The following is a 14414-nucleotide window of genomic DNA, read 5'->3' as shown; positions in this document are numbered from 1 at the left end:
TGTCTGTACTGTTCTTTTGCTATTTTGTAAAAGGTTGTCTGTTAATGCTTTCCTCCTTCTATTTTTAAAATTAAAAAAAAGAACTAAAAATATCCATTTCTGGGTGTGTTTCTGCTGTCACTTGGAGACAGAGTGGGCAGACAGACCCCAAATCAGTGTTGATTAATCCCAGCAAGCCAGCTGTAGATTTACAGTGGCATAGTAAGTAATTCCAGCAATCCTGAACCTTTAGCTCCTTTAAAGTTGAGGCTGGTTTTTGTCCGTGATGCTGGAACCAGATTTGTTCCACCAGCAACACTTGTGTGCCTCCTGCTGGTTTGAGCTAGGCTCCTTGACTTCCTGCAGACTTGTACTCCGTTCTGCCTGACCCTGACACTGGGAGCTGCTAGATCGAGTTAACCCACAGCTGCTCTGAGTTCTGACTCAGTTCAGTTGGCATCTCTCCAAGATGGCTACCAATCGCCCCGTGCTGGGAGATGTGTGAACCTGAGTAACTCACTACCACCTGCAGTCTGCTGCTTGCATTGCTCCCTTCCAGTGGTGCATTTCTCCACAGAGGCTTCTGGATTGTCAGTAGGCACCACGTGTCTGTAGGCTTGAGCTGTCCCTCCCATGCAGTGAGCTGGGGCTCAGCGAGAAAGCACGGCTTGCCACCTCCTCCTGCATTGAGGTCTCTTTCCTCTCCTTGTGGGCTTCAATTCTTGTTTCAGATCCTTGCTGGGTCCTGGGGACCCACTTTCCTACTTCTGTTCCTCACATTGGTATAGTCCAGCAAATGGGCACCAAATCTTGGAGAGGCTATTTTTCTGTTCTTTACCACTCCACCATTTTCCTGGCAGTCTCCGTCTTTTTTTTTTTTTTTAAAGAAATCACTTCTTTTTTTTTAAAGGGTATCATCCAAGTAACAGTGTTTATTCTGGTATAAAAGCTTTTAGATTCATTTACAGATTTATAGTAGAAGACAGGCACAGTGGCATGTGCTTGTAGTCTCAGCTGCCTGGGAGGCTGAGACAGAAGGATCCTTTGAACCTGGGAGTATTGGTCAGCTTAGGCAACATAGTGAAGCCCCGTGTATTAAGTTAAAGAAAAATTTATCCTAGAAATTGCAAACTGGCAGTCCTTGAATGGTTTTGGCTCACAGATATGTTTTGTTTGGCTTTCTCACAACTGCCTGTAATTGAGTAGTGTCTGCATCACATAGATTCATACTACTCCTGTGTTTTACCCAGTAGGCCAAATTTTGGCTACCATGTCATTGTGGTTTTTTTTCCTTATGCTTGACCCCTTTCTCAGGCTATAGTGGGAATTTTGTGATAATAGACTAAATTTAAAAGTTGTAGAATTGTATTATCACTTTTTAATGTCATTTTCTTAGTGTCTTCATTGGCTGCTCTGGCATGGAGCTGATATCACACAAGTAACTACAAGAGGCTGGACTGCAGCTCACATAGCTGCAATCAGGGGTCAAGATGCTTGCATGCAGGTAATACCAACTTTGGTTATTCTTCTTTTTTTTAATTCAGTGAGTTCAGTTGTGTTAGCATAGTTCTGTTAGGCTATTGCTGTAAGGCTAATTATATGACCCAATAGATATCATTACGTAGTCTAAGTAAGAAGTTACTAGACTCCAGTTACTCAGATTTTGATACCAACTATACATTTAAACAAATGATATGAGACCAAAAGTCCCTTAATTTCTTAAGTAATTGACTTTTTGGGTTAGTTTGAGGGACGTCATAGTCATGTCTAGATTATCTGTTTTGTAGCTTCCTGCTGTGGTCTAAATGTTCATGTTCTCCCAAAACAAATATGTTGAGGGGCCAGTAATTTAGCTCAGTGGCATGTGCTTGCCTGGCACGTGCAAGGTCCTGAGTTCAGTTCCTGGTACAAAAACAAAAAACCAAAAAAAAACCCAAAACCCCCAAAAAACCCAGATATGCTTGAATCTTTACCCCTGAGCTGATGTTACTAGGGATTGGGCACCTTGAGGAGGTTATTATGTCATGAGGGCTCTGCCCTGGTAAATAGGATTACTTACTTTATAGAAAAAGACGTCAGAGCCAGTTGTGGTGCACGCCTCTAATCCCAGCACTCAGGAGGCTGAGGCAGGAGGATCACTATGAGTTCAAGGTCAGCCTGGCCTACAAAGTGAGTTCAAGGCCAGCTCAAACTGCATAGTGAAACAGTCTTAAAAAGAGAAAATCAAATTTTAAAAAAATACTAAAAAGACTTCAGAAAGCTTGTTAGTCTTTTCATCGAAGGATACAGTAAAAAGTTTGTGTTTATTTGGAAAAGGCCATTATCAGACATATCTTCTAGTCCTTTGATTTTGGACTTCTCAGCATCTAGTACTGTGTGAAATAAATTTCTCTTATTAATAAACTTCCCAGTTTGTAGTATTTTCAGTCTCTGTTTTTCTTCAAATAGTATTTTTTATTAGTACATGTTTACAGTACATAATGATTATATTCCTTGTGGGGAGTTGGTACATGTACAGAATATGTATCATTTCATTTTTCACCCCCTCCTGTGCTATCCCCTCTTCCTTCCGTCTCTTGATCCCTTCCCATTTGCAAAAGATCTAGTTCCCCACTTCGTATTATCTTTTATTTTGCCTGATATTTATATTTTGGGTTTCTAATATAAGAGAAACCATGCAATCAATATTTAAGTTGATGTGTATCATATGTTTTACTTCATAGTATGGACTCAAGGTACATCCATTTTTCCACATGACTCAAGTTTATCTTTCTTTAAGGCAAAATAATACTTCATTGTGTATAAATACCACATTTTCTCTATCCATTCATCTGCTGATGGACATATGGGCCACTTCTAAGACTTAGCTATTATGAATTAGTTACAGAACAATATAAACCAAAGTTTATTAAATATCTTATAATAAGTGTAGATGTGAAGATTTGTTTAACTTTGGAGGAGCGAGAATTGAGTAGAAGAGATAAAATAGCAGCTAAGCCTAAGAGAGTAGGTAGATTTTGTTTTTATTTATTTATTTATTTATTGTCTTTTTGAGACAGGGTCTCACTATGCAGTTCAGGCTGACCTTGAGCTCACTTTGTAGCCCAGGCTGGTCTACAACTTGTAACGATCATCCTGCCTCAGCATCCTGAGTGCTGGGATTACAGGTGTGCGTCACCAGTAGGTTGATTTTAAAGAACTGGTGAGGAGGAAGCATTATAGAAAGGGAATATGTCAGGAGCAAATAAAAATGAGTATCATCTATTGAACATTATGTGTCATTTATACTGTCTCACGCATTTCATTTAATATAATAATTCTATGAGTTTCCCTTTTTATAGATTATGAAATAGAATCAGAATGTTAAGTATCTTGTGTATGCAAGTGACAGAGCCAGGATTTGAACCTGGACTTTTCCTGTTCTCTGTACTATATTTTCTGTGTGAAGGCCCTGAATTGAAAAATTGAGATGTGTTCAGGGGATATACCATTATATGGGTTTGACTCAATATAAATGATTTGTGGTATAGATTGTTATAAACTCAGTTTGGACAGACTGGATTTATGAAATATCTCAGAATAAAGATTTTGGATTCACCTGTATAGAAATAACCTTACAGATGCACTATCCATTATATATATACAAACACATAAAATAGGTATATATCTATGCATAAACATGTAGATATATACATTTACATATATTTACATGGACATTAAAAGGGGACTGAGGTAATGGAACAGTTCAGGAAATTATTCCAGCAGATATGTATCTAGAATTACCAGGGGTAAGGACAGTTTAAAGGCAAGGTGGTTAGTTAAATATTTTTTGCTGTAGTCACTAACCAGAGAGAGTAAAATCAAGTAGTGGCAGAAAAAAAAAGAAAATGAGACAAGACATCATACAAAGTAGGCAGTGACAGACATGTCATTGACAGTACGAACTTAAAGTTTTGAGTCAGATTGACAGATAGTGGGTAGGGAAATCTGAAAGGCATGGAAGATTTGGAAGGAAAGTTGCTGAGTTCTAGTTGGTGTATGTTGAGTTTAAAGTGACTGTAGACCATTGTAGAAGAAAAAGTCTAGGCAGCTGGAAAGGGGACTGGAGAGAGAGGCTTCGGGAATAAGAGAATATAGAGAAGAGCTTAGAGTGTTAAAGGCTGAATGATGAAGAATGATACTAATAGGTATGGAGAGAAACAGACATGTATAAACACCTCAGAGAAGGACGATCAGGAAGATGGGAGAAGCAGGATCAAAGAGGGCTGTAGGAGTGAAGGAAGTTTGTTTTAAGAAGACAGGCAGTGCAGCTGGACATGGTGGTGCACGTCTGTCATCCTGGCACTTGGGAGGCAGAGGAAGGAGGATTGCTGCAAGTTCAAGGCCAGCCGTGGCTACATAATTAGTTCAAGATCAGGCTGAACTACATAGGAAGACACTGTCTCAAAAGAGCAGAAGAAGACGAAGATGAAGAAGAGGAGGAGGAAGAAGGAGAAGGGAGGAGGGAGGGGGAGGAGGAAGAGGAAGGAGACAGGCAGCATATCATTTATGGATAAAACTAAGGGATATAAAGCATAAGGAGGGGCCGGGGATTTAGCTCAGCGGCACAGTGCCTGCCTGGCAAGTGCGAGGTCATGAGTTTGATTCCTGGTACCAGAAAAAAACAAAAAACCCTCCCCGCAAAAAATGTAAGGAGATGCCATTAAACTCACTATAGGGGGAGGCTGGCTATATTTCATGCAAGGGTAGGGATGGCTCCCAGTTTGCAGATAGATTTGGAGTTGGGTTAGGGAGGCATTAATTTGAGAAGCTGCGCAATGAAACACACAAAACAACAATAACTTCAGGAGATACCAGTGTCAGTGAAGCTCTGCCTGATGCTTTCCTTCCTCCACCCATTAGTTCATATCACTCCCACGCTGTTCCTTGATTTTCCTCTTCCTCAAAGTGACTTCTTCCTTCAGAGCTTTGTAGTGCTCTTTTGGTCCTGTGCCATGTGTATTTCCTTATCAAAAACTTCTTTGTATGGTTATGTTTGTTTTTTTTTGGTTTTTCTCCGGTACCGGGAACCGAACTCACGACCTTGCGCTTGCCAGGCAGGCACTTTTGCCGTTGAGCTAAATCCCCAGCCCCTGTATGGTTATGTTTGTCTATATATGTACTGAATTCCTAAGTTGTACATTCCTCCTGACACTTCAAACCCAGTAAGCACTCAGTGTATCACAGATGATGATTATTGGCTAGTTGGTAGGGATCAGACTAAATCATGGAGGTTATTCTTCCTAGAACCCTTGTTAGGAATTTTGAGTGAGTAATCATTTGCTGTGATCTTGGTGAATGTAGGCCTGATAAAAAAGAAAAAAAGGTAAGGGAGACAAGAACTAAACTATATTGGGGGCAAGGGTATAGTTGAGTGATATGGAGAATATTTAGCATCTGCAAGGCCCTGGATTTAACCCTCAGCACCAAAGGAACATATTCTCTTTTCTTCAAAAACAGGCTTTTTAGAGAAGTTTTAGGTTAAGCAAAATTGAGCAGAAGGTACAAGAACTTCTCATTGATAATTAAGTTCCCAGTTGATGAATCTGTAGTGACCCATCATAACTGCCAAACATCTACAGTTTATATTAGGGCTCACTGTTGGTAGCATACGGTATGGATTTGGACAAATTTATTACGATATATATCTGCCATTATCTAGCACTTGGCATAAGCCTTTTGTCCTTAATATTGACCTCTATTTTGAGGAGCTTACTCAAATATAGCAGAGAGAGTTTAAGAGCATACAGATTTCTCCTTGTTTTGTTAATAAGAAATTTAATATCCTATCTTAATTATAACAATTGCAAATGAATAAGCATAGATATCTATGGTTTTATGATCGCTAGGATATTAAAATTTTATTTTTACTATCAGGCTTAGAACTTGTGTCTGGCCTCTATTTTGCGACCTGAAGACCTTTTATTTTTTATTATTTTTTTTTTTTTTGGTTTTTCTCCGGTACTGGGAACCGAACTCACGACCTTGCGCTTGCCAGGCAGGCGCTTTGCCGCTGAGCTAAATCCCCAGCCCCCTGAAGACCTTTTATAGTGACTAGCTCTAGATTATATAAACAAACAAAGTTAGTTTATACGATAAAGATAACAAAGCTTAGTAACTAGAATATTCTGGTTGACTCCTGTTCTCTGGGGTCCAACACTCTTCTTGCTTTGGAGGTTGGGCAACTCACCAGAGTTGTAGAATCCTTCTAGAGAGGTCCCAATACTGGCTGTTGTTGTTTTTTTTTGTTTGTTTGTTTTTCCGGTACGGGGAGTCGAACTCACAACCATGCTTGCCAGGTAGGCGCTGTGCCACTGAGCTAAATCCACAGCCCCCACTGGCTGTTCTTTTAGCTGATCTACCTTCCTTAGATTTGCCATTTTGCATTTGTGCATGGGACTTATGTAGAGTTAATTTTTTAAAGAGTGTAAGATCTGTATGTAAATTCATTGTTTCATTGTTTTGTATTTTTGAGACAGGGTCTCACCATGTAGTGCAGGCTGGCCTTGAACTCTTTTATGTAGCCCAGGTTGGCCTTGAACTCGAGTGATCCTCCTGCCTCAGCCTCTGGAGTGCTGGGATTGCAGGTGTGCACCACCACCGTTGGCGGTTCATTGCTTTTATATCTGAATGCCCAATCATTACAGCAACATTTGTTGAAACAGTCATTTTCCCCAATTATATTATGCCATTACTCATTTGTCAAAATCAGTTGACTATAGTTGAGTCTATTTCTGGACTCTATTCCATTCCATGGATCTTTCTGTATACTTTGGTCATTATCATTCTGTTTTAATTATTGTCAACTTTTAGTGAATCTTAAAGTTGGATAGTATCAGTCCTCTAGATTTGTTGTTTTCCATCAGTATTCTATTGGATATTTTGGGTCTTTTGTTTCCCTGTATAAACTTTTAAATGTTTGTTCATATTCTTATAATAAATTGCTGAAATTTTGAGTGGGACAAATAATTCCTTGAAGTCAGTTACTCTGTATATTATATAGATGGTGTGGTGTATATATGATATAATACATACATAGAAACTGGGCTGTTCCAAATTCAGGTGAAACCTCCTTAGCATCTTGATCTGGAGCTTAGAATACTTTAATAATTAAACTCTTGTTGAGCTTAAAGCCCAGTTGTGGTGGTTTGACAACTAGTGGTCAGCTTAAAACACCCAGCTGAACTGAATCAGCTTCTGACTTTCTAGCTTCCACAATTGACCTTTGGGCCCTCCCAGTGCAGATCCGTGAAATAGGCCTGCATGAGACATCGTCATGGGCTTTAGACCTCCAGCTGGACTCATCGGGGGCATTGTTATGGGCTCTAGGTCTTCAGTGGACTCATGCAGGACATTAGCATGGGTCCAGGCCCTCAGTTGGATTCTTTGGTCTTTAGTGTGTGGACAGATTTTCTGCACTCTTTTGTATATCATTATTTAGGTGATTATTATACATAATCTTATAAAATATGTTCCTATATTACATTGTTCTGCTAGTAAAACTCCAAACTGAGACACCAGTTAATTACAGTTCTACTTTTGAAATAGTGAAAGTTTAAATTTCTTTTACTAGCTTAGCATTAAATTATTTAACTTAGTGGTTATTAATCTGTGTTTTTGAAACAGTGCCTTAGAAATTGTATATGTACACTTAAATCAGAATGTAAAGTCAGGTACCACAAACATCTCTTAGAACATGTAAAAAAGGACATCACACATTTTATTAGGATTAGCTAGCTGGAGGTGGTGGTGTATACCTGTAATCCCAGCACTTGGGAAGCTGAGGCAGGAGGATCTCTGTGATTTGGAGGCCAGTCTGTGCTGCATAGTGAGTTGAAGGCCAGCCTGAGCTACATAGTGAGACTCTATCTCAAAAAAAGGATTAGCTAAGACTGTCTCATGTAGCACTATATAAGGACATAAATAATAATTTAGCTATAGGTTAATAAATTGCTTACCTTTCTATCTATATTCATAATGTAGCATTTGTACTCATATGAATTCATTCCCATTTCTCTATTTTTAGGCTCTTATAGTCAATGGTGCAAATCTGGCAGCTCAAGATCATCGTGGATGCACTCCTTTACACCTTGCTGCAACTCATGGTCATTCTTTCACTTTACAAATAATGCTCCGAAGTGGAGTGGTGAGCGATCTTTAATATGTGGTAGTATGTAACTGTGTAGATGTAGATAGTATGTAACGAGGTGGTTGGTAGTCTGATGATCTCTTCTTCACTTTTAAAATCTCTTGTATCGGGCTGGGGATATAGCTTAGTGGCATAAGTGCCTGCCTGGCAAGCACAAGGTCCTGAGTTCAATTCCCAGTACAAAAAAAAAAAAAAAAATCTCGTATGACTTTCGAAAAGCAATATAATCTTTCCTTTTAGCTTGTAAACATGGGGTAAATTATGAAGATAAATCTCACCCATAAGTAGTTTAGTAGCAAAAGTATTTCCAGCTATGTGCGTGTGCATGTGTGTACATGGGTAAATGCACACTGGGTCATAGTTTAACTGGGAAGATTACTAATCTTTTAAACATATTTTAACCAGGTAGTTGTAAATCTTTATAAAATTCTGTTTGTCTATGTATGTGTTTCTTTTGAAATTCTTTTTTTTTTTTTTTTTTTTCTCCGGTACCGGCAACCGAACTCATGACCTTGCGCTTGTCGGGCAGGCGCTTTTGCCGCTGAGCTAAATCCCCAGCCCCTTCTTTTCAAATTCTTATTTCATATGCTTTTTAGAAAATTTTTTTTAATTTTAAAGATCAAAGAACCAAGACATATTAACAAACACACAGACATAAATAAAACCACATAAAAACAATAAAAGCAATACAGAATTTCAGACAAGGTGATAGGAAATTAACAATGCTTGTTTTATTACATATTGTTCTTCAAATTGGTTACTCAGAAAAAAATAGGCACATAAGATTGATCAAACAATTAAACATTAACTGTACATTTCACTAAAGCAGTAGAAATTCGTAGTACAATTAGCTATCGTGTGTGTGTACACGTATACATATGTATGTAGTCATATTTTTTCCCTTCTTTCTTTCCTTCCTCTTTTCCCTCATCCTAGTCGTTCTTTCCTTTTGAGCAGTTTCTTTCCCTTTCACAACATCTGTTGTACCTTTTAGATTTTATTAACTCTTTCAGGTTCTTACGCTAGGGAGACAATATGATGTTTACACATGAGTCTGATTTATTTCACTTATGAGTATGGTCTCCAGATGCATCCATTTACCTATAAAAGCCTCACGTTTACCTTGCTTTATAGCTGAGTACTATTTCATTATTTAAAAATACCACATTTTTTTTATCCATTCTACAGTTGATGGGCATTTGGGTTGTTTCCATGATTTAGCTACATATTATAAATTGCACTGCTGTAAACATGGGTGCCCATCTATCGCTGTGGTGTGATGTTTTCACTTCTTCTGGAAAAATACCCAGGAAGGAAATAGCTGGGTTGAAAGGGACCTCTAATCCTAGTTTACTGAGAAATCTCCAGGCTGATTTCCACAGTGGTTGCACCAGTCTCCATTCCCACCAACAGTGGAGAAGGGTTCCTTTTTGCCCACAGCCCTGCCAGCATTTGTTATTGGTTGATTTCTTGATGATAGCCATTCTTTCTGGGGTAAGATGGAATCTCATTGTTGTCTTAATTTGAATTTCTTGAATGGCTAATGATGAACATATTTTCATGTATTTTTTTCATTTGTTTCTCTGAGAAGTATGTATTCATCTCAGAGGCCCATTTTTGAATTGGTCTTTGAATTGGAGGCGGCTAATTTTTTAAATTTTTATATATTCTAGATAGAAGTGCTTTGTCCAAAGGACAGTTGGCTAAAATATTTTCCCAATTTGTGGTTTTTCTTTTTACTCTTTTGGTGGTTTCTTTAGTTGTGAAAATGGCCATACTTCCAAAATTGTTATACAGATTCAGTGCAACCCCAATCAAAATACCATTAGTATACCTCACAGATCTAGAGAAAACATTCCTAAAATTAATCTGGAACCAGAAGAGACCCAGAATAGCAAAAGCAATCCTTGTCAACAAAGGCAAGGCAGGAGGCACAACAATCCTTGACCTGAAATTATACTACAAAGCTACTGTGATAAAATCAGCGTGGTACTGGCAAAAACACAGACCTTAGCATCAATGGAATAGACTGGAAAATGCAGTCACAACCACAAACACACTCAGCCACCTTATCTCTGACAAAGGGGCCAGACATGTTCACTGGAAGAAAGACAGCCTCTTTATAAATGATGCTGGAATGAAGACTAAAACTAGATCCATATCAGCATGCACCAAACTAAAGTCAAAATGGATTAAAGATATAAATATTAAAACAGAAACCCTAAATCTACTGGAAGAGAAAGTAGGTAAAAATCTTGAAGACGTAGGGGTAGGCAGAGAGTTCACAAACAAAAACCAAACTGCATGGGAAATACTTCAAAGAATCAACAACTGGGATCTCATTGAAAAGTTTTTGCACATATTTCATATACTTTAGGAAGTTATTTATTTCTACAGAAATTTTATTTATTGCAGTTTATTTTTAATATTAACAAAAGGAATAACTTTTTGTAACAATAACTTATTGTATTTTTTGTTTGTTTTTTTTGTTTTTTTCTGGTACCAGGAATCGAACTCATGACCTCGCGCTTGCCAGGCAGGTGCTGTGCTGCTGAGCTAAATCCCCAGCCCCTAACAATAACTTATTATAAAGAAATAACTTTCTATAATGATATATTATGGTTAGAGTTGGTGTTTCTATAGTTAGACAAAAATTGAAAAGCATATTAAATATTTTGCCATTAAGTAGTTTCTTAATGATATGATTTGATGATTTAAATCTATATTTGTCATTTTACTGATCAGGATGTTTTTTTTTTTTAGATAGGATCTTGCTATGTAGCTCAGGCTGGTCATGAACTTGTGGTGATCCTTCTGCTTCAGCTTGTAGGTTGCTGGGATTATTGGCATATGCTGCCACACTGTGCCCAGCAGGAAGTTGTGACTAGCAGAATGATTGGTTTAAATTTCTTTTTTAAAAACTATTTTATATGAATAATTATGTTCTTTTTTGGAAGAATATTTTAGCCAGGCGTGGTAGCACACATCTGTAATCCCAGCACTCAGCAGGCTGAGGCAGGAGGATTGCCATGAGTTAGAGGCCAGCCTAGCCTACATAATGAGTTCAAAGCCAGTCTGAACTACATAGCAAGACCTTGTTTAAAAAAAAAAAAAAAGGCTATTTTGTAAAATTTTGCTGATATCTCATGTTCAAATCAGTAGTTGGAGTAAATTTTTCGATTTATTATTTGCTGTATAATTTTGAGAATAGCCTCTAATTTTCATTTGTAGCATTAAGCTACTAGACTTAGAGTTATCCCTGCAAAATGGGAGGAAACGAATCCTTGTGACTGTTGCCTCTAGGATCCCAGCGTGACTGATAAGAGGGATTGGAAACCTGTACATTATGCAGCTTTTCATGGGCGGCTGGGCTGTTTACAGCTTCTCGTCAGATGGGGATGTGGCACTGAAGATGTGGACTTCAATGGAAATCTTCCAGGTATTCTGCAGAAGCAAATATTTTAGTTTTTCCTTAATATATTTCAACTGTGTGATTATATTTAATAAATTCAAATTGTCCTCATTTTTTTTTTTTTTTTTTGGTTTTTCTCCAGTACCGGGAACCGAACTCATGACCTTGCGCTTGCCAGGCAGGCACTTTGCCGCTGAGCTAAATCCCCAGCCCTGTCCTCATTTTAAACTAGTAAATATGCGACATGAACATTTTTGTGTCATCCTGATGATGTAACCCTCCGGATTGCTTCTCCTCCCCTACAACTCTATCAGCAAAAGAGGAAATGGCACAATTAAGCATACATTGGCTCTCCTAACCAACTTTTCTTTCATCTACTTGGATTCTTATCTTTTAACGTTACACCCTTCTTCTCCACATATAACTTTAAACATTTCTTAAATAGTACAGAATAAGACTCCTAGTGAAATTGAGTAATTTGCTACATATTTTTCTAACCTGCAGTTAGCTGGCAAGGCGAGGCAAGGTGGTCATTTTGAGTTAAAGGCCAGCTTGGATACGAACTGAGTTCAAGGCCAGACTGAACCCTATCCCCCCAAAATGAATAAATAAATAAAATAAGACATACAAGCATATATGATCAGTTAGAGTCGGAGAGCCTGATTTCCACAAGAAGAGTTACTGTGGGCAGAGCAGCTGACCTAGGAGAGCAACGTGTGTGCCAGCAAGTCAGCTTCCAGACCGCGCTAGCTAATCCTTACTCACTAGCTTTCCTGGATTAAGTGATTCCTGAGAGGTGATTTTAGTCATGGGGCAGTAAATACATTCATTAGTGACTATGCCGCTGATGTTCACCGCTGCCTGTTCTGTTCGGAGGGAGGGCTCGGTTGGAGGCGGGTCACTGGATGGGCTCAGGAGTGTCTCTGCTCGAGTTCTTCCCCTGCGCTCTGCTTCCTGGCTGCCGTGAACTGAGCCGCTTGCTTCTGTCACGCGCTCCCTCCCATGGTGATGTCCCTCCCTTGGAGCCGGCTGACTTCGCTACCTTTTTCTCATTTTCTCAGAATACCCGACATCCAAAGTTAAGAGGGGAAAGGTTTATCTAGCTCACAGTTTGTAGAGGTTTTGCTGGCTCCAAGGCAGGATGACATAGCAGATAGACATCACAGGAAAAACAGTTCATGGCAGGCAGAAGGTTGTTACAAAGCAACAAGGAAGGGACCACAGTTCTTTCTATCTCTTATATCTTATCCAGGCTACTTAGGGTGGGCAGCACTCACACCCTTAATCCTTGTGCCTGTGATCCTAGCATTGCACCATGAATCAATCCCAGTGTCACATACTCTAGATCCAGACACCTTTGAAAAAGCCCCACTTGTGACCGCATGAGGCTTTGGGGGAAGTCTAGACCCAAACCATAACATGGACCGTGGATTAAATCATTTCCTCCTTTAAGTTGTGGCTGTTAGGTATTTGGTCTCAGCAACAGAAAAGCTGACCAATGTATGAATTTGGGGGCTTTTTTTTACCTGAGCTGCATGGCCACACGAGAACCACCTTGCTTCTCTATAGTCAAGGTTTGTATAATATATGAACTGAACTTCCTTCCTCCAAACAGCAGAGGTATAAAGACTTTTCTTGGGCTTTGTAATCGCGACCTCACAACCATTCCTCCTCCTTTTTTTTTTTGAGACAAGGTCTTTCCTTGTAGTTCAGGCTGAGCTTGAATCCACTATGTAGCCAAGGGTGGCCTTGAACTCATGGTAATTCTCCTGCCTCAGCCTCTGAATGCTGGAATTACAGGTGTGTACCACCACACTGAGCATTTTATTTATTTTTTAGAAGGTTTTAGTTATCCCTCAGTCTGATCCAATATACTTTCAGGGGATTCTTTAAAATTTCTTGTCTAGCACATGCTTATAATCCTAGCTCTTGGGAAGCTGAGGCAGGAGGGTTGTTGCAAGTTTGAGACCAGCCTGGTTACAAAGTGAGCTGAAAGCCAGCCTGAACTGCATAGCAAGATCCTGTCCCAAAAAGACAAAAAAAAATTGTCTAAGGAAAAAATATTTTGTCTATTCATGTCAAACTTTAGTTGTTTATGGTTTTGGAAATATCTTCCAGATATTTTCAAGAATTTAAGGTAGAAATGATGCATTTAGTGAGCAAGCTTAACTTTGACGTAGTCTTTGTGGTTATAATAAAAATAGTACAGAGGGGCTGGGGATTTAGCTCAGTGGCACAGCACCTGCTTGGCAAGCACAAGGTTGCGAGTTCAATTCCTGGTACCAGAAGAAAAACAAACAACAACAACAACAACAACAACAAAAATAGTACAGAGAAGTGACACATGTACTGTATAATGATAAAAATAATACACTTACATAGTGACTTTTGGTTTAAGCCACTTTTTTCCCAAATATTAAATTTTTATTTATTTTATTTACATAATAACCATTTTTTTTCTGTAATTTTAAGGTGCATAACTGGGATTGCTTTCTAAGGTAATTTTCAGAGTCCTACTTTCAGGTGACCATTATCTGGTCTCTATGAAGTCATGGTCCATGTAGTCACTCAAGAAGTAGGCTCCTGCTGTGGTGTCTTGAAAGAAGGCTGGCTAGGGGGACACAAGCTGGGAACATGGGCCATTCTCCTTGCTCAGGGAGAGTCTGTCATACGGGGCGGGATGATCATCTTCCTGTGAGGAATAAAACTAATGTGTTTCACTCAACCACCTAATCTTTGATAAAGGGGCCAATCAAACTCACTGGAAGAATGATAGCCTCTTTAATAAATGGTGCTGGAAAAATTGGCTTAATACCTGCCAAAGACTGAAAATAG

General features: G+C 38.9%; 1 protein-coding gene across 5 annotated transcripts in view; it reads left to right on the top strand.

The window, feature by feature from the left end:
• Window positions 1–14414, top strand: part of Ankrd42 (ankyrin repeat domain 42) — a 44426-nt gene that overhangs the window by 11260 nt on the left and 18752 nt on the right. For 4 of the 5 annotated variants that reach the window (XM_013511792.1, XM_013511793.1, XM_005379800.2 and 1 more), the window contains exons 3-5: window positions 1376–1483; window positions 8045–8164; window positions 11471–11606. In XM_013511792.1, coding sequence (XP_013367246.1) covers window positions 1376–1483; window positions 8045–8164; window positions 11471–11606 — 364 coding nt within the window. The remainder of the gene's footprint in view (window positions 1–1375; window positions 1484–8044; window positions 8165–11470; window positions 11607–14414) is intronic. The other variant, XM_013511794.1, reaches the window with a different exon arrangement.

This window comes from Chinchilla lanigera, unplaced genomic scaffold, assembly GCF_000276665.1.
Source record: "Chinchilla lanigera isolate Chin_1 unplaced genomic scaffold, ChiLan1.0 scaffold00013, whole genome shotgun sequence".
Classification (NCBI taxonomy): Eukaryota; Metazoa; Chordata; class Mammalia; order Rodentia; family Chinchillidae; genus Chinchilla; species Chinchilla lanigera.
This window is presented reverse-complemented; position numbering and strand designations above follow the sequence as displayed.